Raw genomic sequence first — 27,243 nt, forward strand, 5'->3', positions numbered from 1 at the left:
CTAATCCATTCCATTGTAGCTCTGGCTGTATGTTTAGGGTCGTTGTCCTGCTGGAAGGTGAACCTCCGCCCCAGTCTCAAGTCTTTTGCACTCTAACAGGTTTTCTTCCAAGATTGCCCTGTATTTGGCTCCATCCATCTTCCCATCAACTCTGACCAGCTTCCCTGTCCCTGCTGAAGAAAAGCATCCCCGCAGCATGATGCTGCCACCACCATGTTTCACAGTGGGGATGGTGTGTTCAGGGTGATGTGCAGTGTTAGTTTTCTGCCACACATAGCGTTTTGCATTTAGGCCAAAAACCTCAATTTTGGTCTCATCTGACCAGAGCACCTTCCTCCACATGTTTGCTGTGTCCCCCACATGGCTTGTGGCAAACTGCAAACGGGACTTCTTATGGCTTTTTTTCCCCAACAATGGCTATCTTCTTGCCACTCTTCCATAAAGGCCCGATTTGTGGAGTGCAAGACTAATAGTTGTCCTGTGGACAGATTCTCCCACCTGAGCTGTGGATCTCTGCAGCTCCTCCAGAGTTACCTTGGCTGCTTCTCTGATCAATGCTCTCCTTGCCCGGCCTGTCAGTTTAGGTGGACGGCCATGTCTTGGTAGGTTTGCAGTTGTGCTATACTCTTTCCATTTTCGGATGATGGATTGAACAGTGCTCTGTGAGATGTTCAAAGCTTGGGATTTTTTTTATAACCTAACCCTGCTTTAAACTTCTCCACAACTTTATCCCTGACCTGTCTGGTGTGTTCCTTGGGCTTCATGATGCTGTTTGTTCACTAATGTTCTCTAACAAACCTCTGAGGCCTTCTTCTTCTTCTATGTAGTGTTTTTTGGCAGTTGGCAAACAACTTTATTGGTGCATTACCGCCACCAACTGGCATGGAGTGTGGATCAAACAACACCATTACATATACTAATAACCTATATCCTTCCGAACAAATTGGTTACCCTAAGAAAAAGCAACAGGATTTGATAGCACTTATATGAACTCCCTTGCAAAATATCTACCAAATCAAATTGTACTCTTTCTTTTCTGAACTGCTCACTCATCCGTCCTCTCTCCTCCTCATACCTCTCACAATGTACAATGACATGCTCTATTGTCTCTTCTTGCCGACAGTATTCACATCTGCCTGTATTATGCTTGCCTATTATAAAAAGTGTACTGTTCAGACCAGTGTGTCCAAATCTAATTCTTGAAATTACTGTCTCCTCTTTTCTGTTTTTTCCTGCACATCTCATTTCTCCCACTTTCCTCTGGACTCTGTAGAACCACCGTCCTTTCCGCTCTTCCTCCCATTGCTTTTGCCATCTTTCCTTCAGTCTTTGCTTAATAATGTCTTTGATTTCAGTTTTACCTATGTTAATACTTAAATCAATCTTACTTCTTTTTGTTACCTCTTTTGCTACCTTATCTGCCATTTCGTTTCCTCTTATGCCAATGTGTGCTGGCACCCATAAAAATATGACTGTAAGCCCCATAATTTGAATTCTGAATAGTGTTTGTTGTATTTCAATCAAAATGTCTGGTCTACTGTCTGAATGGCTGTGCTGTAAATTCTTTATTGCTAAACTTGAATCTGAACAAATAACTGTCCTTAAAGGCCTAGTATCCTCGACCCACTGTGCCGCTAACAATATTGCAATCATTTCACCTGTGTATACTGAGACCTCATTATTGATCCTCTTCCCTACTTTGATGTGAAATTCTGGTACAATAAATGCTACTCCTACTTTATCTACTGAATCTTTTGATGCTTCTGTATAAATTTGGACAAAACTGTAGTATCTGTCAATGTATTCCTGTATGATGACTGAATTATACATATGTTGTTTATCCTTGTTTTTCTGTTCTAATGTTGTAAAGTCTACTGTTGCATCTGGAAGTATCCAAGGTGGAATTGAAGGTAATGGAACGGTTGGAACCACATTTAATTGTGCTATGCTGATTTGTAATGCTCTCTGGGTCACTGTCCATCCAAAACTTTTTGTTTCCCTTCTCTCCTTTTCCCAGCATGGTTTGACAGTAACTTGTGCTGGGTGTTCTTGACTGTGGCCCTGTAGGTTAATCCAGTAATTCAATGAAAGCTGTATCCTTCTCATCTCCAGAGGCATCTCCCCCATTTCAACCTGTAATGCTGCTGTTGGAGTTGTTTTTATTGCACCTGTACATATTCTCAATGCCCGATATTGAATGTTGTCTATTTTCTTAAGAGAAGTACTCGATGCGGACCCATACACCACACAACCATAATCTAACACAGATCTAATTAACCCAGTGTATATAATAATACATTTTATTTATGGGCGCCTTTCAAGAGTCTCAAGGACACCTTACAAAAATTGAGCATGTATAGGAAAAACATGTAAGGGGAATGAAATAAATAGTAGACATGACTAGTACACAAAGTAAAGACAGAATTCAATACAAAACACAGCATGAGGCAATTAATGCACAGATGAAAAGGGACGGGGACGTGGGGCTAAGGATAGGCAGAGGTGAAGAGATGGGTCTTGAGGCGGGACTGGAAGATGGGGAGGGACACGGAATTGCGGATCAGTTGGGGGAGGGAGTTCCAGAGCCTGGGAGCTGCCCTGGAGAAGGCTCTGTCCCCAAAACTGCGGAGGTTGGACTTGTGGATGGAGAGGAGACCGGCTGATGTGGATCTGAGGGACCGTGAGGGTTGGTAGGGGGAGAGGAGGTCAGTGAGATACGTGGGGGCCAGATGGTGGAGGGCTTTGTAGGTGAGGACCAGGATTTTGTAGGTGATCCGGTGGGAAATGGGAAGCCAGTGAAGTTTTTTGAGGACTGGAGTGATGTGATGCCAGGATTTGGTGTGGGTGATGAGTCGGGCGGCTGTTCAAAGCTGTTCTATCTGCCCCCCAATCACATCCAACTAAACATCTCATTACATTAAGTATCTTCTTACATTTGTCCACTACTTTCTGAATATGAACCATCCATGTAATCCTCTCATCAAACCATAAACCTAAAAATTTATAGTATTTTACTCTCTCCAATTCCTGGTTATATAATTTTAGTTTTACCTCATTACCAATTTTCTTCCTAGTAAAACACATTATCTTTGTCTTTTCCACAGAAAATTTGAATCCCCATTTATATGACCACTCTTGTACCTTTATTATAGCCCTCTGTAGTTTCTGCACAATAAACTTCACATTTCTCCCCCTTTTCCAGATTGCCCCATCATCCGCAAACAGTGAAACTCCCATTTCATTTACAATTTCTTCATATACATCATTTATCATTACTAAAAATAGTAAAGGACTTATTATGCTCCCTTGAGGTGTTCCATTTTCAATATCTAATGTTCCTGAGTATTGATTTCCAACTCGTACTTGTATTGACCTCCCAAATAATAAATCCTTAATCCATTTAAATATACGACCTTTAATCCCCAATTTACCTAGTTTCACTAATAACCCTTCTCCCCTCAACCTCTGAAGCCTTTACAGAACAGCTGTATTTATACTGAGATTAGATTACACACAAGTGGACTTTATTTACTAATTAGGTGACTTCTGAAGGCAATTGGTTGCACTGGATTTTATTTAGGGGTATCAGAGTAAAGGGGGCTGAATACTTTTGCACGCCACACTTTTCAGTTTTTTATTTGTAAAAAAAATTTGAAAACCATGTATCATTTTCCTTCCACTTCCCAATTATGCGCCACTTTGTGTTGGTCTATCACATAAAATCCCAATAAAATACATTTACGTTTGTGGTTGTAACGTGACAAAATGTGGAAAAGTTCAAGGGGTATGAATACTTTTGCAAGCCACTGTATTGTTCTTTGATTAAAAACCAGACTACAAATGTAGGTTGTTTGAAATGCAATGTTGAAATACCTTCCAATTTTTCTTCCTTGGAAGGGATCACCTGTCTCGGGACAAAAAAGACACAAAGTGCTGGAGTAACTCAGCAGGTAAGGCACCAACCCCGGAAAATATGGCTAGGATTCAGAGATGCAGCCTGACCCAGTTACTCCAGCACTGTGTCTTTTTTTTGTAAACCAGCAGCTGCAGTTCATTGTTTCTAGTGTTCTAAGAACTTCTCTTTTTACATACTTACAAATATTAAGAACCAGCAGCATATTTTACACAAAGCATGATTGAATTTTACCATAATCATATTGCACCACCTGAACACCCGATCTGACTAACCTGGTAGATGTATCTGCAGGAGATATATGCTTTCAGAATCACAGGGAAATGGCAAAAGCCTTGGTATAGATTGAATTAATTGTTTAAAACACTCTAAATGAAGTAAATGCAAAAGAAGCTAGCCCATTTGCAAAACTTTTTTTTTTGATTTGTCAGTTTTGCTACCTGCCAACTATCTATTTGACAATGATGGAAAAATCCAAAAGAACAAATGTACCACTAATTCCTCAAACGTTAACTGATAGCACAAGCTGTTATACTGCACACCCTTCTAGGTCCTGATCTAGAAAACACAAATTATCATACAGACAATAAACATTGATCACAGCTTGGTGGTTAATGTATATGTCAGACAGGTATTCATATTTACAGGCTACTATCAATTGTTTATTTTTTTTTTTTTAAATGATTGTATTAACATCTGAGAAAGGTAAATTTAGCTTTTGTTAAAGCCCTGTCCCACGGTACGAGTTCATTCCAAGAGCTCTCCCGAGTTAAAAAAAAAATCAAACTCGTGGTAAGCACGGAGAATAAACGTAGCGGGTACATCGGAGCTCGGGGACGTCCCTTAGCGGCTCGTAACGCTAATGGCAGGTACTCGGGAAGACTCGCTAACGGCAGGTAAGTACGGGAAGACCCGTGAAGATTTTTCAACATGTTGAAAAATGTCCACGAGAGCCCCGAGTACCGACGAGTGACCATTACCGTAAATCTCCGAGTTCAAATCAGGGCAAACTCAGGAGAGCTCTTGGAATGAACTCGTACCGTGGGACAGGGCTTTTATAAATTACAGCATTATCATTAACCCAATACAAACATTTAACATGTTCTCCTCAGATGCTGCCTGAGCTGCTAGGCTACTCCTGCACTCAGTGTCTTCATTTATAAATCAGCATCTTCAGTTCCGTGTTTCTTTGTTTAAACATTGGATAATTATTTCTTGTTTCCAGGCATAATGAACACCGGCAAGATTGTATTTATAGAATAACAGAATGGTGACAGTAGAGATGGTGGTCAGTCAGCACTTTGGGGGCAGACTGGGACCCTGAAAACAGCACAGCTTGTTTCACCTCACCCTCTTTTTCCCACATCAACTCCTGGCCCCTTCAGCCCACAATGTCTCTGGACATGGTGCCAAGTTAAACAAATCTCCTCCACTTGCATGTGATCCTTATCCCTCCATATCCCCATGCCTGTCCAAAAGCTTCTTAAATGTCAATCGTATCTGCATCCACCACTACCCTTGGTAGTGCGTCCCAGGCACCCACCATTCTGTGCAAAAAACGTGCCCCTCACTTTTCCTTTAAACTTTTCTCCGACCTTAAAGCTATGCCCTTTAGTCGTTGACATTTCCCTCCTGGAGAAAATAAGTTTAGACTGTCTTCCCCATCTATCCCTCCCATAATTTTTCTATAGTGGTCTTCCCTCAACCTCAGACATTTCAGAGAAAACAATCTAAGTTTATCCAATCTCTAATATCTAATAATCTCAAATACAGGCAGTAAACCTCTTCTGCACCCTCACCAAAGCCTCCACATCCTTCCTGTAATGGGGTGACCAGAATTGTTCACAATAATTACTGAATAAATGTTGCAAACATTTATTGCAATTCTTACACCGTTTTCATTCCATGGTTTTCTACCTTGTTCACATCTATGAAGAAGAGGCATCTTTAAGAAAAGCCGAAGACAAGACACAAAAAGCTGGAGTAACTCAGCGGGACAGAACCGCTTGGCAATTTATAGCAACCACACTGGCTTCATCAGAAAAAGGTTTACTTAAAGATGATGGGTTTTCAACCTTGTACGTTACCTCTGCTTCTCAATCCACAGATGCTGACTGACCTGCTGATGTTTTCAGCATCTTATTTTACTTAACCATGAACCACATTTAACAAATGTGTGCTGGCTTCCTTTAATTAGTTCATTCTCATAACTGTTCATTTTACCTTGTATTATTGTCTCTAATTGCTTCTCCAACCCAGATGTTTATTTAACTGTTCTCCTGGTGCTTTTGAGCTATTTATTGCCCATTCTTAACAACCTTATCACAGAATGGCTTGCTCAATCATATAACAGAAACTATGCATTTCCTTTCTGAAGCACGAGAATGAACCCAGTGAATTTTTACAACAATATAGCAACGATGACAGTAACTTCGTCAGGCACCAGTCTGTTCACAAACTTACTGAGTTACATTTCACAAGTTGCCATTGTGGTATCCGAACCCTAAACCTCTGGGTTACCATAAACAATACATAACTTAATCCTAGATTATGATTTCAACAAATGTTAATTATTCGCAATTCATTTTTCAATTCCTAACTGATACTCCCAATTACTTTAATCAACGTGGCTGCTTTAAATTTGAGTCTGAAGGGTCCCAATCCGAAACATCACCCATCTTTTTTATCCAAACATGCTGCATGACCCACTGAATTACTCCAACACTTTGCGTCTATCTTTGATATAAACCAGCACTTGCAGTTCTTTGTTTTTGCCCTACATTTGATATATCTTTGATATGTCATATGAGCATATGATAATGAAGTTGGCTTGATTTCCAGCTCTTGATAGATTCCCGATTTATTTACAGTAATTTATTAGAAGGAAGTGCAGTGGTAGTAGGAGAGGAAAGGAAAAAATTAAGAATGTGGATATTAGTAAACAGAAAACCAGTGAAGATTTGTATTTACAATCTTCAGCACCCATAGTGCTTGGTGGTGAAGTGTATTTCAAATGCAGAACACAAAGTGCCAGAGTAACTCAGTGGGTCAGGCAGCATCTCTGGAACAAATGCATAGGCCACCAAGTTTTAGGTCAGGACCCTTCTTCAAGTCTCATCTCCTTTCCATGTCCTCCAGATAATTTGCCTGACCTGCTGAGTTCCTCCAGCACTTTGTGTTCAATTGAAGATTCCTGCATCTGCAGTTCCTTGTGCTAACATTTCATTACAGAAGGATCCTGATCAGCAGGGCAAGTGGGCTGAAGAATGGCCAATGAGGTTCGATGCATTTAAGAGCGAGGTGTTATCTTTTTGAGAAGTCAAACCAGTGCAGGACCTTCACAGTGAATGGTAGGGCCCTGGGAGTGTTGTAAAATAGAGACATCTAAATGTACACAGTTCCCAGAAAGTAGTGTCACAGGTAGATAGAATAGTAAAGGTGACTTTTGGCACATTGGCCTGCATTGGTCAGGGTATTAAGTTTAGAAGTTGGAATGTTATGTTACCATTGTTCAAGACGTTGGTGAGCTGCATTAGGAGTATTTTATTCTGTTTCGATCAACCCTGCTATAGGATAAGCTGGAAAGAGTGCAGAAATGATTTACGAGGATGTTACCAGGAGTTGAGGAACTGAGCTATAGAGAGAGATGCAAGCTAGAACTATTCCTTGGAGCTCGAGAGGCTAAGGCGTGATCTTACATAGGTGTATAAAATGACATGTTGTGCAAGACATTGGTGAGGTCACAATTAGAGTATTGCGTTCAGTTTTGGTCACCTTTACAGGAAAGATGTTGTTAAGCTGGAAAGGTACAGGGAAGATTTATGAGGATGCTGCAGGACTCAAGGGCCTGAGCTATAGAGGGAAGTTGAGCAGGCTAGGACTTTATTCCTTGTAGTGCAGGCGTACTCTTTTACCCAGAGTAGTGGAATCAAGAACCAGCAGACAAAGGTTTAAGGTGAGGGAAAATAATTAATAGGAACCAGAGGGGCAACTTTTTTTAATACAAAGTGTGGTAGGTATATGGATCAAGCTACCAGAGGAGGTAGCTGAGGCAGGTATCATCACAACCTTTAAAAAGTATTTGCAGATACATGGATAGGATTAGAGGGATATGGGCCAAACGCAGGCAGGTGGGACTATTGTCGATGGGACATGTTGAGCCGGTTTCCACACTGTATGATGAGGGTAATTGATAAGGGTGAATGCAGTTTTTTTTTTACCCAGAGCAGGGGATTCAAGAACCATGGACAAAGGTTTAAGATGAGATGGGAAAGATTTTCATGAACCTGAGGGATGACGTTTTCACTGAAAGAGTGGTGAGTATATGGAATGAGTTATCAGAGGAAATAGTTGAGGCACATACAATAACAACATTTAGAAGGCATCCGGATAGGTACATGGATAGATGTTTAGAGGGATATGGGCAAAACGCAGGCAGGCAAACAGGACTAATTCAGGTCAGGGAATTTTGGTGGGCATGGACGAGGTGGGTGTGGGTGGGGGGTGAGGCGGGGAGGGTGTGGGTGGGGGGTGAGGTGGGTGTGGGGGGGGGGGGGTGAGGTGGTGGGTGTGGGTGTGAGGTGGGTGTGAGGTGGGGGGTGAGGTGTGAGGTGGGGGTGTGAGGTGGGGGTGAGGTGGGTGTGAGGTGGGGGTGGGGGGGGGGGGGGGGGTGGGGGGTGGTGGGGGGGGTGGGGGTGGGGGGTGGGGGGGGGGGGGGGGGGGGTGGTGGGGGGGTGGGGGGGGGTGGGTGGGGGGGGTGGGGGGGGGGGGGGTGGGGGGGGGGGGGGTGGGGGGGGGGGGGGTGGGGGTGGGGGGGGGGTGGGGGGGGGGGGGTGGGGGGGGGGGGGTGGGGGGTGGGGGGGGGGGGGGGGGGGGTGGGGGGGGGGGGTGGGGGGGGGGGGGGGTGGGGGGGGGGGGGGGGGGGGGGGGGTGGGGGGGGGGTGGGGGGGGGGGGTGGGGGGGGGGGGTGGGGGGGGGGGGTGGGGGGGGGGTGGGGGGGGGTGGGGGGGGGGGTGTGGGGGGGGGGGGGTGGGGGGGGGGGGGGGTGGGGGGGGGGGTGGGGGTGGGGGGGGGGGTGGGTGGGTGTGGGGTGAGGTGGGGAGGGTGTGAGGTGGGGGGTGAGGTGGGTGTGGGGTGGGTGTGAGGGGGTGAGGGGGGTGTGGGTGTGGGGTGAGGTGGGTGTGGGTGGGGGGTGAGGGTGGGTGTGAGGTGGGGGGTGAGGGTGGGGGATGAGGTGGGGAGGGTGGAGGGTGAGGTGGATGTGGGTGGGGGGTGTGGGTTGAGGGTGGGGGTGTGGGGTGAGGGTGGGGGTGGGGGGTGAGGGTGGGGGTGGGTGGAGTGGGTGTCGCCAGGGGCAGGTCCGCGCGGCCTCACCTCACCTCGCCTCGCGACCCAGCGACCGTTCCCCGGCGCCCACTCGCGCTCGCGCTCGCACTTCCTCACCTGACGTCGCTGCCACCAGCCGGCCTGTCCTCCGCTCCCCGCATGCGCAGCTCCAGCAGGAAGAGCGCACGGACGGGAAGCCGCGGCGTCCGTTTCGCGAACCGTCAGAGTCGGCGGCCTGAAGGGCTTGTTATTGTTGCTGTTTGTTGTGTGTTTTAATTCATTTTATCTCTCTATTGCCGCTCTCCCGCCCCCCCAACGTTTATTTGAAATACAAGCAGAGGAGATGGAAGACGACGCGCCTGTTATTTATGGGCTTGAATTCCAGGTATGCAGAGGTTTGGGGGGGGGGTTGGACGACACCCAAGTGAAGGTGGATCCTGGTCGGTGAGGCCGGAGCCAGCAGTTTGGGGTTGGCCTCATGTTGGGGTGAATGTGCCCCGTAATAAGCTGCTGTGCCTCTCTCTCATCGCCACACTAGTGCCCACCGCGCTTCGTTGGCTGTAAAACCCATCTTTAGACAAGGACGTGATGCAAAGTCTTTAATAACAACCCGTCCATTTAAGTGATGCAAATGCCTGCAATAGAAGTTGCTGTCACTCCATAGGACACCGAGCCAAGGCTCCAGTCCGAAGAAGGGTCTCGACCCAAAACGTCACCTATTACTTTTTTTCCAGAAATGCTACCTGACCCGCTGAGTTACTTCAGCATTTTGTGTCTTATCTTCGGTGTAAACCAGCATCTGCAGTTCCTTACTACACGAAACTCTGACTGTTTCGTTGAGCCGATATACAGATCCCAGAGCAAGAGTGTTATGCCCCGTTTGTATGCTGGTTTGTACCAAAGATAGACACACAACGCTGGAGTAACCCAGGGTGTCAGGTAGCATATCTGGAGAACATAGATAGGTGACAGGGTACACAAAAATGCTGGAGAAACTCAGCGGGTGCAGCAGCATCTATGGAGCGAAGGAAATAGGTGACGTTTCGGGCCGAAACCCTTCTTCAGACATTTCGGGCCGCCAACCTTCGTCAGACAAATTGTAAGGAGGAGAGGGAGGGACTAGAAGCAAGAAAACACCAGGACAAACCAGGGCCGGGAACAGATGACATCAGGCAGGGTGGTTCATCTATGGTTCATAGGCCGATTGTTGGCTCGGGGTGTCGTGATCTATGAAAAGTCGCTAAACCAATTCTACAGTTTGCAACGATGTATCCCTCTTGTTTTTGGGAGTGTGGGAAATAGCGGGAGAAATAAATCCACATTGGGGGAAGGGGCGTGCACAGGGAAGAGGGGGTGAGTGGTGGTTACTTGAAATTGGAGAATACAATGTTCATACCATTGGGTTGTAATTTAAAGTAACAAGCGGAATTTGAGGTGCTGGTCCTCCAGTTTGTGTATGGCCTCACCCTAGCAATGGAGGAGGCCCAGGACAGAAAGGGTGGCATGGGAATGGAAAGGTGCGTTCAAAATGGGAACACAGGGACGTCCAGTTGGCTTTTCTATGCTTGGTCTCGCTAATGTCAAGAAGGCCGCACCGGCAGCACGGAATGCAGTCAATGAGGCTTCAAGAAGTGCATATTTCTGGAAGGACAGCTGGGATCCCTGGGTGGAGATAATGGAGAAGGTGCAGGAAAGTTGAATTGAATCTAACCTCTAAAAGGTATTGATCACCTGTGAAGCAGACGCAAGAAAGATTTTAAAAAGCAAAAATACAAACAAGTTAATCCAAGAGTAGAAACATTAAAGAGCGAGATGCGTGTTAGATGTAAAAGGAAAGATGGCTCGGGCTCAGGCACAACTTAAGCCCAAACTCAGTCAACCATTTCTTCTTGTGCAGAAAGGAGCTGCAGATGTTGTTTCTTACCGAAGATAAGTGCTGGAGAAGGACTTCCTGAAACGTCACTCATCCTTTTTCTCTGGAGATACTGCCTGAGCCGCTGCGATACTCCAACACTTTGTGTTTATCAACCGTTTCTTCTTGCTGCATTCAGCAAGGTCTTTCATAAGGTTGCAGATGGTAGACTGCTCTGGAAGGTTAGGTTACAGGATGTCCGAGGAGATGGACTGGATACCGAATTGACTTGATAATAGGAAGCAGAGGGTGGTAGTGGAAGGTCGTTGACTATGGTATGCCTCAGGGATTCATGCTGAGCCCTTTGCTGTTTGTCATCAATATCAACGATTTTGAAGGAATTTGTCAAGAAGTTCATTGTACTTGCACAGATAGATGAATGGTGAAGAAAGCTTTTGGCACATTAGCATTATCAGTCAAGGAATTGAGTATAGAAGTTGGGATATTATGTTACAGTTGTACAAGAGTATTGTGTTCAGTTTTGGTCATCGGTGCTATTGGAAATTACATAGATGTTGTTAAGCTATAAAATATGTAGAGAAGATTTACGAGTATATTGCAAGACCTGAGTTACAGGGAAAGGTTGGACAGGCTCATCTTGGTCAAGTGATTTATTTACTTAAAGTGCAATTAGCTTTTCAAGTAAATGAAAACCATAAAAACTCCTCATGATGGAAATCTGAAACAAAAGCCAAAAATGCTGGGAACACACGGCAAGTCAGACACCATGTACGGAAAGAGAATCGGTTTCAATTTGAAGACTCGTTGTCAGGTTTTTTTAGTAATTCCTCTTCATCAGTTTTTAGCAAGTCCAGCATCTCAGCTACATTCAAGATTCGAGGGTTTATTGTCATTACAGCCGTGTACACAGTGTACAGTGCAATGAGATAGCGTTTCCCTAGAACCTCGGTGCTGTATAGAACACAATTGGACAACATGCTACAATTGGACAACAAAACCTTCCTTACTATAGTGCAACAAAGTAAATAGAAAATGTACAAAACTGCAACGCAGGACAGTAGACAACAGTGCACCAAAGTGCAATGTACACAAACCAAGTGTGCCATCTTAATTTGCTGAGACTAAACAAAATATTTTCTTCTTTGGGGGAAAAACTGATGCGAAGGAGTAATCTGTACTTTAGCCAGGAGCTGACCTGTGCTTTGGACCATGAGCTCTCTTACTATTGTTTTCTAATTAAGATTACCATTTTAACCGTGTTTGCTTGTTCTGCCTTCGTGTATTCACCTGTCCATGATCAGTAAAGAAATGTCATGTTGCTCAAAGATTGGTTCTCATGATGTAATTGGATTTTTATCAGAAACATACTGGGTTTATTGCCATTTTGAAGAGCCGGTGAATGAATGTCAACAATCCGAGCATTAGCTTCTCCAAATTCTTTTGGGGATGACTCCAGACTTAGTGAAGCCAAGGTTGCTACTTTTCTGTGGATTTTAAATGTCTTGTAGTTGACTACACTTGCAGAGGTGCAGAGAAAACAGATAGTAATAGAGGAGATTAAGTTAGTTTAAAGATACAGCGCGGAAACAGACCTTCGGCCTACCGGGTCCACGCTGACCAACAATCCCCACACACTTACACTACGCACACTACGGACAATTTACAATTTGACCAAGCCAATTAACCTACAAATCTGTATGTCTTTGGAGTGTGGGAGGAAACCTGAACTCCCAGGGAAAATCCACGCAGGTCATGGGGAGAATGTACAAAATCCATAGACAAGCACCCGTAGTTAGGATTGGACCCAGGTAACTAGCGCTGTAAGACAGTAACTCTCTACCGCTGTGCCACCATGCCGCCCAGTTGAGACGAGTTGATAAGAGACATACAGCCAGATGTCCCTTAATGAGATTAAATGTATTTATCAGTGTAGAAATGTTTGACAACTGGTATGCGAAGATACAGTGTACCATTTGAAATCAAAGTGAACTGACTACAAAATTATAACCCTACTTGTTCTGAATCAAGCCACTATGACAGGCTGAACAATTGTGCCAAATAAGTGCATAAGTCCTGATATACGCTAGCCAATGTTTCTGCTTAAATAATCCCCACCACAAGGTACTAATGCCCATTCTTTTGACTGCATTTTGACAGACTTTCTCCTGCTTTGTTTGGCTCCCACATAACCACGGATCCTTTAAAACTGATGGGAAATTTTGATGATCTACAAGTAATTTCAGATTCTAAAAGGCACATTTGAGTCAGTCTGAAGGAGGCTCTCGACCCGAAACGTTGCCTATTCCTTTGCTCCATAGATGCTGCCTCACCAGCTGAGTTTCTCCAGCTTTTATGTCTACCTTTGAATTACAGACCTATTCTTATAAAATAGATTAAGCTGTACACAGATGTCTCCATCAGAATATCCCAGTTGAAATTACAATAATACATTTTCTTTAAATGTATTGTGCATATTTTGCAGCTCTCTCGAAGCAGTGTGGGCCCACAGCGCATAAATCAAATGGCCAATCATTTGTCTCCACAGATCCTACTTGACCTACTGACATTTTCCAGCAGTTTACTTTTTATGACAGATTCCAGCATCTGCAGTCGTTTATATCTCTAAGTCAAATGTATTCCTCGTTTCCATAAATCCTGCATTTTTCAGTAGTCCGGTTATGAACAGTTGTTTTGTGGTCACTTTTAATTCCGAATACTTACTTTCTTTCTTCTGGATTTGAACAGGCCGGCACAGTGGTATAGCTGGTAGAGCTACTGCCTCATTTTACCAGAGACCTGGGTTTCAGCCTGTCCTCGGGTGCTGTCTTTGTGAAGCTTGTACGCTCTCCCTGTGACTGCATGGGTTTCCTCCAGGTGCTCTAGTTTTCTTCCTCCTCCCAAAAATGTGCGAGTTTGTAGTTTAATTGGCCCCCAGTGTATGGGGAGTGGATGAGAAAGTGGGATAACATGGAACTTGTTTGTGCGATGGTCGGCGTGAACTCAGTGGGCTGCACGGCCTGTTTCCATGATGTATCTCTCAACTAAACAAAACTAATTAGTGGAAGTTGTGATTGGTGACATTAAATCAAATGTTGGCATAAAGCAGTGATGCACTAACAAAACCAAAAATACTGATCTGTGTCATTTTTATTTTATAGGCTCGTGCTTTGGCACCACAGACAGCAGAAACAGATGCAATCAGATTTCTGGTTGGCACTCAATCGCTGAAGTATGATAATCAGGTGAATGTCATTGACACCCTATGACATAAGTGCAGTATGTATGTTAAAGAATAATGACATAACGAGCAGTTATGATGTGAACATAATGGCAAGATTTATTCATAACATTTAACACTAAATATCCATAAAATTATAGTTTATTTATAAAATACAGCTATATTATACAACTTTGTATTGTTTTCATTCATTGTGCATCTTTATGTTCAATTACCACTGCCTGACCCGCTGAGTTACTTAGTATTTTGTGCCGATCTTTGGTATAAACCAGCATCTGCAGTTCCTCCTATGTAATATTGACTTAATGTTCATTGTTTCTTTGTTTGGCACTTTTGCAACTGCACAGTTAAATTCTTTTTGCATATTTACACATGTAGGCACCGCCATGTTTTGGCGCCATTTCCAAACTCTGGTCCGCCCACCCGCTCTGTATACTGGAATAATTCCCGATCCAGGTAACCCCCAGACTCCGGCAGGGCCTTCCTCCGTCGCCCGATTGGGCCCGCGAACTGACATCCCTCTCTTCGCCTGGCCACCTTTGTCAAAATGGCATCAAAGTTTATTCTCAAACACTCCATGAGCGATAGGTTTGCCAGGTTATTACACAGGGCTCCGCCCCTTCAGTGTCCAGTGGCAGGGGAACACTATCTTGTGTGCTCGCCCCACAGAGCCTTTGCAACAGCTGCACTGGGTGCATCACTCAGATACTGGTCCTGCAATCTGACTAGCATTTGGTTCTGACAACTCATTGTACTCGAGGGCCAGCAGATATTCATCAGATCAAATTGAGTCATTCCCTGAGCTGTGATCTTCCAACAGCAGTGAATGTTTGTCACAGTATGGGTGCAGCTGGTGGAGCAGCTCAGAATGGACGTCAACAAAATACTAATGCAGTCCTTAAGATCTTCTTGGCAGACCTACTGTCCAGAAGTAGATGGATGACAGTCCCATCCATGCCAAACCATGTTGACGATAGTGTGCAGTGGACTGAGATTCCGGTTGTATATTTAAGATTTGATGGGCAGGGCCCTTCTTAACAACAGCCAAGTATAATTTTGTATATTCAGGGTTCTAATGATGGGGCATTTAGCTAAATGACTTTGATTATAGTGTGAACATAATAGGCAGAATTATAAGGCATGACAGATGGATGGAATAAAAACTTGAAAATGATAAACCTGATCTCAACTCCATTCAAACAGATTTCAGTAGTGCTAGGTAATGGAGCATGGGTTGGACAACTAATCTGTCATTGAGAAATGGGTAGATTTGGCTGCATAACTCAAATGTTGGCATTTTAGATTTAATTGTGTCGACTTTCCAGAGATTTAAAGAACTTAACAGCTGAAAGAAGGCAAGACTGATGAGATCTATCAGATCAGTGACTGTCACATTTCATATGGACCCAGGCTTTCCCTGGCACAAACTAAATTCAGATACTCAGTATCATTGGTTTCCCCACTCCACAGCACATCCTGCCCTTCTCACCTTCTGAAACTTTGATCTGTATTTTGAAAATGGTTTTCTTTCAGGATTAGTAAAAGGGGAAGGGGAGCCTAATGACCTGGTTTGGAGTAACATAAGCAGATGGACGGCTGTATTTGGGGAAAAGAGAACAAAGGAGCATCTGGTATAAGCCTACATTGCTAAGCTTTCGTAAAATTCTTAAAGATTGACAAGTGGGCAGCTTCTTTATTCAGATCAGGAAGTTCCAAGATTGAATTTAAATAGGGAGGAGAGGGGCAGAGTAGATAGGATCTCGCTGGCTCCTGGGCAAATAAATTTTGTCACGGTGTGCAGTTTGGATTGCTGTTCAGGAGTCCCTGCTTAAAGTGACATTTGTGAATATTTCATGTGAAGGAAGTTCAAGTTCATTATTAAATGTCTTCTGTCAAACAGGCTCATTCACAAACTTTCATATAAGTAATAAAAAATAATTCGGCTTTGTGAACTGGCACATCGACAAGGATTCATTTCTTCAGGGGAAAAGGAATGAGTGAAACATTGATGAGAAATAAAATACAGAGAGACCCTCGAGGTTTTAGTTATGGCCATTAGCTTGATGTTGGCGAATATCTCTTCTATAAGGATTAATGAGGTGGGTGGGGGGGGTCAAAAGATTTCAGTAAATCTATTTGAAAAAAAGAGAAATACATATTTTTAGCAGTTTCCTCCACAATTTTATTTTCCGTCTAAAATTTTAATACCGTTGCAAGGAGAGTGCCATGTGGTGCAGTTAAATGTGAATACAGAGTTGTCTATCATTTATTAACAAGATCCTGAAATATGCAAAATTGCCTTTGGATTCCCATAAATTTAAAATAAGTAAGCTTACATAATTTATAAACTCATTCTTAGTTTCAAGATCGTTTTACTTTGAGAGTAAATTCTTAATCTGAAAGCGAGATTAAAAATGTGACTGAATGAGCAGGTTCCTTTAAAAGCACTGGGATCATAACATCCTTGCCACTGTCTAATGCTCCTTACATTTGAATTTTTATTCCATAGTCTTGCTCCTTGTAATATCTGTAAACAGCTCCATTCCTATAACTCTCCAATTTATCCGTGCTGCTTTAGTTCTGGCCTTGCTCATCCTGAATTTAATTACTTCACCTTTGCTGACTACTCTTTCTGTTTCCAAGGTCCGAAACCCTGGAATTCTCTCCTAAATCTTCCCGTCCCTCCAAATCTCTGTCCCTCTGTTTCAACATCTTTTTCTTTGTTTGATTTCTGTAAAGCCTAGGTAGTGGTCCAAGCTTTTTGTTGCCTGGCCATGTGTCCTCTTTATGTGGCACGGTATTGATTTTTAACAATTTTAATTTTGCTCCCGTGCAGCATCTTGGAATATTTAGGATATAGAGAGAGAAAATATAACGTTTCTGTAATTCAAGCTTTCCATCAGGAAATGTTTTAATGTATCATATCTAGTGCAATATTTTTTTCAACATGTTTAGCAATAAACTTTAGTTATACCAATACATTTATAAATGTTAGTAATCAACTAGACCAAGTGGGGACCCGTTGGGTCCCGTACCCCCCAGGCAGTACTCCACCACTCACTCTTTTCCCCCAACGCAACCCGTTCCACCAACTCAATATTCCACCACTCACCCATAGCCCCAACTGCGCAGGCGCGGCTCATTTCTCCTCATCCCCCAGCACTCCCTCCTCTTCACCCTTCCTCTTCTTTCCCCTCTCCTCCTCTCCTCCCTACTCCCTCCTTCACCTCTCCCTCTCCTTTCCCCTCCCCTCAGTCACTACCTACCTCCCTCCCTCCATAACCCCACTCTCCTCCCTAACCCATCCTCTCCCTCTATCTAAATAACATTAAACAACAATCCTCTCCTCATCCCCTCCCCCATTCCCTCCCTCTCCTTACAACAATGTAACAAATCCCTCATTGCACTGGGAGTCCTGTCTTTGTTAACATTGTAACGGAATTTTTTTGAAAAGAGCAATCTTTTATGTTTTCCTCCCCTCCCCCACTCCCTCACCTCTCCCCGCCTCTTCGTTCCCCTACCCTCAGTCATTCTTCAACCTTCTTCGATAACCCCTCTCCCCTCCCTACCCCTCTTGACGTCATTGAAGCAGCGTCGATGACATGTGGGCTGCACAGACTTTCGCTTTTTACATGTACTGTGCATGAAAGGCATGGAGAATTATGCCTACCTAAGAGATCGATCTCTTAGGTAGGCATAATTCTCCATGCCTTTACTATTTATATTTAATAATTATCATTTTATAATTTTAGCTAGGGTAGGCTGTGCCTACCTTGCCTACCCTGACGGCACGTGTCTGCTACACTGCAAGATGCAAACCACTGGTTAGCCGCAAAAATAGGATTTGCCGTTACAGTTTGCCAAGAAATACTTAAAAGAGCAACCGCAGTTCTGGAAAAAGGTCTTGTGGACAGATGAGACCAATTTTAACTTATATCAGAGTGATGGCAAAAGCAAAGTGTGGAGGAGAGAAGGAACTGCCCATTATCCAAAGCATACCACCTCATCTGTGAAACACGGTGGTTCGGGTGTTATGGCCTAGGCACGTTTGGCTGCTGAAGCTAAAGATGGTTGCAATACAGGTCTGGCAGAGCATCACTAGAGAAGACACTCAGCAACTGGTGATGTCCATGAATCGCAGACTTCAAGCAGTCATTGCATGCAAAGGATATGCAACAAAATACTAAATAAGACTACTTTCATTTACATGACATTGCTATGTCCCAAACATTATGGTGCCCTGAAATGGGGGGTACACTGCTGTAATTTCTACGTGGTGAATCCAAAATGTATAAAAATAACCTTTTTTTAAACCTGACAATGTGCACTTTAACCACGTGGGATTTTTTTCTATTACAAATCTCAAAATGTGGAGTACAGAGGCAAATAAATAAATTATGGTGTGTCTTTGTCCCAAACATTATGAAAGGCACTGCCCCCAATGGAAATGGCAAATACTGACCATCAAATTCCCTTGAAAACATGTTAGCTCATATCATCATGCTTACTGTCTGTCAAGGCACTCAAAGAGTTTGTAATTATTGTGAATGTCTCCTACATATGTAGAATTGGGAAATAATTTTACACATATTGAATTTGTAGAATTAGTATGGATCACAGTCTTTCAGCTCATTGACTTTATGTGATCTTGGGCAAGTCACATCAGGTGGTCTTTTTTCCCCTGTCATCTACCCAATTTTGTTTTTCTTTTATGGTCCTGAATGGGTAGCCCTTCATTTTCAGACTGTGTCCTGGTTCTGGCCAATACAGCCAGGGATAACATCAAAGGTACACAAAAATGCTGGAGAAACTCAGCGGGTGAAGCAGCATCTATGGAGCGAAGGAAATAGGTAACGTTTCGGGCCAAAACCCTTCTTCAGACTGATAGGGGGTGGCGGGGAGAAGGAAGGAGAAAGGAGGAGGAGGAACCCGAGGGCTGGGGGATGGGAGGAGACAGCTTGAGGGCTAAGGAAGGGGAGGAGACAGCAAGGGCTAACAAAATTGGGAGAATTCAATGTTCATGCCCTCCGGATGCAGGCTCCCCAAGCGGAATATGAGGTGCTGTTCCTCCAATTTCCGGTGTTGCTCACTCTGGCAATGGAGGAGACCCAGGACAGAGAGGTCGGATTGGGAATGGGAGGTGAGCCACCGGGAGGTCAGGTAGGTTCTTGCGGACCGAGCGGAGGTGTTCGGCGAAACGATCGTTCAACCTCCGCTTAGTCTCACCGATGTAGATCAGCTGACATCTAGAGCAGCGGATGCAGTAGATGAGGTTGGAGGAGATACAGGGATAACATCAATCCTGATTATCATAATATTACCCCATCATCTGATGCATATAATTAACCTATTTTATCAAGACACAAGGGACTGCAGGTGGTGAAATCTGGAGCAACAAACAATCTGCCTGTGTGAGGGGGAAATACGTATTAACATTTTGGAAATCCTGCAGAAGGACTGAGAGTAAAGGGGAGAGAGGAAGTGGTGAGACAAGGGCAAGAAAGTGATTGATGAACTGAGAAAGTGTGAATAATGACAGGCAGATGGAGCTAGGTAGAGAAGGGGGAGGTATGGAGACAGGCAGATGATTGATGGAGGCAGACCAAAAACAAAAGCAGATGAGCCAGGTGCAGGAAAGGGAGCGGGAAAGCAGCAACAGCTGCTCAAGAGTGATAAGTGGGAACATAAAGACTACTGGTGTTGGAATCTGGGAAGTAAGGAAGATGATAATAGAAACCATTAGCAGAGAGGTGAAGTGTAGATAGAACCAGATGAGAAAGGAATCCAATGGGCACCATTACACTACACTTCTCTTTTCTGGCAATCTACCCTTTCCACTCGGTCCTGGTGCAGGGTTTCGACCAAAAATATTGACAATTCTCCCTCCTGGGAGATGTCAAATGTTCATGGAGCTAAATGATTGGGGATTGCCTACTCGGTTTGATCCTTGCTGGTCATCAGTCCCAGCTACATCAACTGAGATCAGAATTACGTATCCTGCAAGCTTACTATCAGGAATTATGTATTGAGGTTGAAAATTGGCAACTTGGTGATGTATCTACAAAGGCAGTCCCTGTATCTGGAATTGTACCTTACCTGTAAGTAATCATCATTAGGAGAACGGTTAACCATATAACCATATAACAATTACAGCACGGAAACAGGCTATCTCGGCCCTTAAGTCCGTGCCGAACACTTACTCTCACCTAGTCCCATCTACTTGCCCTCAGACCATAACCCTCCATTCCTTTCCCGTCCATATACCTATCCAATTTATTTTTAAATGATAAAATCGAACCTGCCTCCACCACTTCCACTGGAAGCTCATTCCACACAGTTGAAACTACTGGAGAGGAAGCACAGACGAGTAAAGATTATTCCTTTAATAAAATTGTAGTTCTCGTTAGAGTTTCTAAAAAGTAATATATATTTTTTGTGATTAAATTGTTTGATCAACACCATAGTATCAGCACATGAAAAGCCCTGCTGTTTAATGAATGTTGATTAAATCACCCTTGAATGGATGACTAACTTCTACTTTTCAATGCACAATCCCATGAAACCATACTTCTATTCCTCAGACTTTTTGTGAACTGATCCTGCACTCCAAGGACACCATTGGTCAAAGCTCATGCTCTGTTTCTTAAATTAGAGTATTTTATTAAAAAAAGCCTGACAGTCACTATTTCATTACTAATTTGTGGATGTTGATTATTATGTTTTCAGATTCACATCATAGATTTCGATGATGAAAATAACATTATTAATAAGAACGTCCTTCTGCATCAAGCAGGAGAAATATGGCACATGAGTACGAGCCCTGCAGATAAAGGTGTTCTGGCAACCTGCTACAATAAAAGTAAGTGGAGTGACCACTCACAGATTGGATAAAATAGGCTCCATTTTAAAACAGTAAAAATAATTCTGCATATTTATATATTTAATATAGACGTATTAAACGATTAAGTGAAGGAACGTTATGCAATTTTTTTCATTTATAACCATATAACCATATAACAATTACAGCACGGAAACAGGCCATCTCGGCCCTACAAGTCCGCGCCAAACTATTTTTTTCCCTTAGTCCCACCTGCCTGCATTCATACCATAACCCTCCATTCCCTTCTCATCCATATGCCTATCCAATTTATTCTTAAATGATACCAACGAACCTGCCGCCACCACTTCCACTGGAAGCTCATTCCACACCGCTACCACTCTCTGAGTAAAGAAGTTCCCCCTCATGTTACCCCTAAACTTCTGTCCCTTAATTCTGAAGTCATGTCCTCTTGTTTGAATCTTCCCTATTCTCAAAGGGAAAAGCTTGATCACATCAACGCTGTCTATCCCTCTCATCATTTTAAAGACCTCTATCAAGTCCCCCCTTAACCTTCTGCGCTCCAGAGAATAAAGACCTAACTTATTCTACCTATCTCTGTAACTTAGTTGTTGAAACCCAGGCAACATTCTAGTAAATCTCCTCTGTACTCTCTCTATTTTGTTGACATCCTTCCTATAATTGGGCGACCAAATTTCCTTCGTATTTTACAATATATTTATACCTATCAGTTGTATTTTTCTCTCAATGTGTCCTCATTTGTAAATGTATCTTAATTAACTTTTAAAAGGTATGTTAACTTTGTAATTGCAGTTCATTTCTTATATCTCATTATCTGACTGGATATTCAAACAAATGTTACTCATAAAATAAACCATATTTGAATTGAAGCATTCAATCTGCAGCAGAACAAAAAGTAAAAGTTATTTTTAATTATGATAAAGTAGTGGTAAAGATGTGACATAATGCATGTTTTTGTTCTTATATTTAGGATTTGATAAGTGTTTAAGCCACATGAGTTGTGCAAGCGAAGCCAAGGCCAATGCCATCATAAATTATAAAGTGTAATATGTCTGTTGGCCAAGTAATCTCATTCCAGCATCACTTGGTTACCAGAAATTCATTTTCTCTCATATTGCACACATGTTTTATGTGCTACCTGACTGATGTGTAAAATGGATTACAAACCTAGATCAGCACTTCATAATGCATAATGAACTATTGAATTGTGTTTCTGTGCACATGGTGCACCTATGCATAAATGATGCTGGGCCTGCAGCAATTACTTAAATGAGTGCAATGCTTGCTGCTTTACTGCTATATCTCAATCCCTCCTCTCTGTAAGGCTTTCATTATATTGACATCATTTTTAAAAGTTTTATTAGCTACATTTGATTTTTAGACTTGCCTTCTGTTCCCAAGAATTTATCTTGCTCCTCATGCTGTCCTCAGTTTCACTCCTCCTTTTAATCATTCTGAAAATTTTGATTTGTTTCTCCTTAGTTCCCAAAATTACAAGCTATAATAAATATTGCACTGTTATATTCCGGACAGCAGAATGAATAACAACTTACACGCAGGCTGCCTGGATCACAAGAGAGATTTATTACCCAACATCCCCTACTTATATACAACACCAACTCATTAGCATATACATGAATATGCATGAATACATTACACTGCTCTCCTTTTTTTAAAGTATTAAATCTAAGTACACAGTTACAATTTTCTTGTTGTGATACTTGATTTAAACCAGTATTCATTCAATCTTAAATGATAACATAATATATTTATTTTACATATTTATACATTTTCATTCTACCTAGACAGTGAGTTACTTAACTTAAAAACCTAATCTGCCTACTGGTTTACGGATCCTGCCTGATCGTCTAACAGTGTAATAGGTTTAGGTGTTGACTCAACTGTAGGCTTGTTTGGCTCTGTTTTAGTTCTCTGACTTTGACCAGAGAAATCTGTTTCTTTGTACTGACTGAACTTTGTGTTTCAATCACAGTTGGCTCTTCCAACTCACTTTCAGATAAAGACTCAGGGATTAGGAATCCATGCTCAGTTTTTGGTTCATCTTTGGCTGGAATCATTTGATCAGCATGAACACTTTTGATCCTATCTCCAACTTCAACTAAGTATTTTTTTGTTCCACACACTTCCACTATTTTCCCAACATCCCATTTGTCTTGGCTGGACTTGTTGGGAGAACTGAGAACACGAACCTGCTCATCTGGCTTGAAGTACCTCTCCTTTTTTGTGGGAGTCAAAATGCGTTTCTGACTTAATTGTTTTTGTTCAACTCTCAAAGCCAAATTGGGTTGAACTAGACTTAAGCGTATTCTTAGCCTTCTCTTCATCAACAGTTCTGCAGGTGAGTAACCTGTTGTTGTGTGTGGTGTGGTTCTGTACTTCAGCAAGAAACTAGCCAAACGATGTTTCATGCTGAGCTTTGAACTACCCTGCAAAACCTGTTTCTTGAGAGCGTCTTTGACAACTCTAACAGACCTTTCCGCCGCAGTTTGACATTGTGGCAGTTCAGTCGAGTGAGAACTTGCTCGAGGATTTCCAGATGTTCTACCATGCCTTCTGTGAATATCAGTAGGTCATCCTGGTTGCGCACACAGTGCGGAATGCCTTGTAATATTTGGTCCATGACAGTCTGGAAATTTTTCGGGGAGGATTTTACGCCATAGGGCAGCTTTGTATATGAATACAAGCCCTTATGTGTGTTGACAGTCAAGCACTGCTGACTTTCCTTGTCGACATTGAGTTGGGCGTAAGCATGAGACAAATCCAGTTTAGTGAAGACTCTTGCTCCGGCTAAGTTCTGCCTACAGATCTTGCGAGGTTGGTAATGGATATTGTTCGTCATCAACGGCTTGGTTGATTGTGACTTTATAGTCACCACATAGTCGAACAGTTTTATCAGCCTTGGGTACGGCCACAATTGGCATTGCCCAGTTACTCTGGTCTGTCTTCACAAGTACTCCATTACGCTCTAATCTGTCGAGTTCTACCTCCACTTGTTGCTTTAGTGCATAGGGTACAGGTCTTGGTCGACAATGCACAGGCCTCACATCTTGCTTAAGTCGAATGTGTGTAGAGTACCCTGTTATTCTCGTGTAACTGTCAGCAAAAATGTTTGCATGTTTGCTTATGACGTTTTCAATACGTGATTTGGACAAATTGATGCTGTAAATGTTCTTCCAGTCTAATTCTATTCTACTCAGCCAATCCTTTCCAAGGACGGTTGGTTCTGTAGCTGACTACTATGATGGGTAGTGTTACTGACTGACCATTGTGCTGAACTTTACAGTTCATTTGTCCACAAGTCTCCAAAACTTCGCCCGAGTAGGTTCTCAGCTTGACCTTACTCTCAAACAATGGTATTTGTGGGAACTTTGTTTCGTACAGGTCTTTGCTCATGACCGAACAATCTGCTGCCGTGTCAATACACATATCGATTAACTGTTCATTAATCAATAGTTTAGTTCGTAAGCCCTTGCCTTGGCTGGTTGTAGGCTTATCGATGTTGGTTGCATAAATGGTGTACAACCCAAGGCCATTGTTGATTGATTCCTGCAGATTGTTGGTTTCCTGTTCTAAGCTTAGCCCGACATGCTGAGGCGATATGGCCTTTCTTCTGGCTGTTATAGCACTTGGCCATTTTGAACTGACAAAATTGGGATGAGTGATTACCATTGCAACGATAACAACTGGCTGAACCTGGCTCCCCGCCATACTTAGGTTTTGGTTTAGAGCCTCTTGGTTTGGTCATAGGCACTGCCTTGTGACTGTAAACGGCCACTGTAGTTCGTGGTGGGCGAAACTCGCGAGCATTCTTTGATGCCATCTCTATTGTGGTAGCAATCTTGCATGCTTTCTCGAATGTGAGATCTGGAGTGTTCATCAGTTTGGACTGAATTCGTTCATCCACTAGACCACAAACAAATCTGTCGCGTAGTGCTCGTCCAAGAAAGGTTCCAAAGTTACAGTGTAAACTTAAGTTTTTCAAGGCAACAATGTACTCATTGATTGTCTCATTCTGCTTCTGGTTTCTAGTGCCAAATTTATAGCTATCTGCAATTTCCAGAGGCTTTGGGTTGAAGTGCTCCTCCAACTTCTTTATAATGACATTGAATGGCACGTCTTTTGCCTTTAAGGGAGCAAGGAGATTCACGAGTGTGCCGTACACTTCATACCAATCTCCGTGAGCAGAATCGCTTTCATGCGTTCGCAAACGGCCTTATTTGTTTCAGTCACTATCTCTCCTTCACCACTAATCTCCAATATATTGTTTGCCGTGAAAAACATGTTTGCTCTCTCCATTTAGGAGCTGAACGGCTCTCTACTCTTGTCAAAAGTGCCAAGGTTTCCAATGTAGCCCGTGGACGCTGCCATCGTGTTGTTCTATTTTTTTATTAAATAAAAGGCCCGTTCGAAAACTCCAAATTCCTGTCTGTTCTGGTGTAATAATTCACCTAAAACTTAGCTGTACAAAGACTATTGAGCTTGAGGAATTCGACAAAAAAAACTCAGTCTAAAATGTTATAAACTCCCAAGGACGAAATCTTGCCAAGTAGACACAACATAGAGATAGCCTGACAAACTCTCGCCGATTTATCCAGCTGCTGTTTTAAACTACAGTCCCCTGCATAGAAGGATCAGCAGGCCTCTCATGTCCAGCTCACAAACAACTGCGACACAACTCCGTATTTACTGTTTAAAATGTTAAACAATACTGTGTGTTGTAAAACACTTGCACTGTATTTAAATGATGAGTTCACAAACTCTATCCCATCCTCGTCGCCTCCCATCAACTTACACACAGGCTGCCTGGATCACAAGAGAGATTTATTACCCAACATCCCCAACTTATATACAACACCAACTCATTAGCATATACATGAATATGCATAAATACATTACATACCTTAGTTCCCAAAATTACAAGCTATATTAAATATTGCACGATTACAGAATGATTATGGATATTATAACAAATAACATAAAAGGTTATTTGGACAATGACCATGCACGAGCGGTTTACACAAGAGATGAAATACCATCCTTGCCGTCAGAGACCTAAATGCAATTCTGGATATTGGGGGACGTGGGGGGAGGAATGTATTTTATGGTTGGGTATCATTTCCTTGGCCCATATGTCATAGCAATGATTTTTGATTTCCTTTTCTAGAATTTAATTTGGAAGGTTTCCCTTGGGCCACAAACACAACTATCCAATTTACTTCAGGGAGCTGAAAACAAGGGTTAGACCTTTTAATTACTGGGTAAGAGACTTTGCATCTTATTTTCTTCAGGCCTTCTTGTGCAGAGCAATGCATTGTGCGCAAAGATTTTGAATTTAGAACTGGTATTGATGATTTTCTCTGAAAGCTGAGGTTGGCATGACATTGACATTGCATGAAACTTGAAATGGTCGCAAATATTGAAATAATAAAATAGAAATACTGTTTTAAATAGTTTCTGTAAGTACAACTTGTGATGGTGAAATGCAATATCCTTAGGACTAAATAAATCCTCCAGGTATCATTGTCACTGACATTCCCAGGAATGTTACTTGCGAACCATGCAAGATAGCTTTTTTGGATTGTAATTTGGGTTGTAATTTGGTAACCCACTCCCTGATATTCAGAATTGCTTTTAGGACTCTGATGGCAAGATAAGTATTTCATATCTTTAAAACGTGTAAACTGCTTGTGTTGGGACATTGTCCAAATAGTTTTGCATGTTACTTATTATAGTATCCATATTTATTGCCAGATGTCTTCATTCAAGTTTAAGTATACAAACAAGGGGTCTGCAGAGAAAACAAAAATCATTCACAAATGTAATGAACAATGAAAATGTTAGTACTTTAGTTTATTTTCTTCAATAGTTACATTAACATTACAATACACATAACTGTATAAATAAAAGTAAGGCCAATTCGGTGGCGATGTTAGGAAGAGAGCATCCTTTCGGCCAATAAATATACATTGAAAAAATTCAGTGTGTGTATTAGGCAGTAAGGCGTTCTTTTTGCT

General features: G+C 42.7%; 2 protein-coding genes across 3 annotated transcripts in view; one reads left to right on the forward strand and one right to left on the reverse strand.

Moving 5' to 3' along the window:
- Positions 1-9,451, reverse strand: part of trappc12 (trafficking protein particle complex subunit 12) — an 84,376-nt gene extending 74,925 nt beyond the window's left edge. The window contains exon 1 of one of the 2 annotated variants that reach the window (XM_033021664.1): positions 9,356-9,451. The gene's annotated coding sequence lies outside the window, so the exon portion shown is untranslated. Of the gene's footprint in view, positions 1-9,291 lie in introns of both variants that reach the window. The other variant, XM_033021665.1, reaches the window with a different exon arrangement.
- Positions 9,433-27,243, forward strand: part of eipr1 (EARP complex and GARP complex interacting protein 1) — a 48,811-nt gene continuing 31,000 nt past the window's right edge. Inside the window, exons 1-3 of the mRNA XM_033021667.1 lie at positions 9,433-9,623; positions 14,270-14,353; positions 21,076-21,208. Coding sequence (XP_032877558.1) covers positions 9,582-9,623; positions 14,270-14,353; positions 21,076-21,208 — 259 coding nt within the window. The 5' untranslated portion in view covers positions 9,433-9,581. The remainder of the gene's footprint in view (positions 9,624-14,269; positions 14,354-21,075; positions 21,209-27,243) is intronic.

The sequence above is a fragment of the Amblyraja radiata genome, chromosome 5 (assembly GCF_010909765.2).
Source record: "Amblyraja radiata isolate CabotCenter1 chromosome 5, sAmbRad1.1.pri, whole genome shotgun sequence".
Classification (NCBI taxonomy): Eukaryota; Metazoa; Chordata; class Chondrichthyes; order Rajiformes; family Rajidae; genus Amblyraja; species Amblyraja radiata.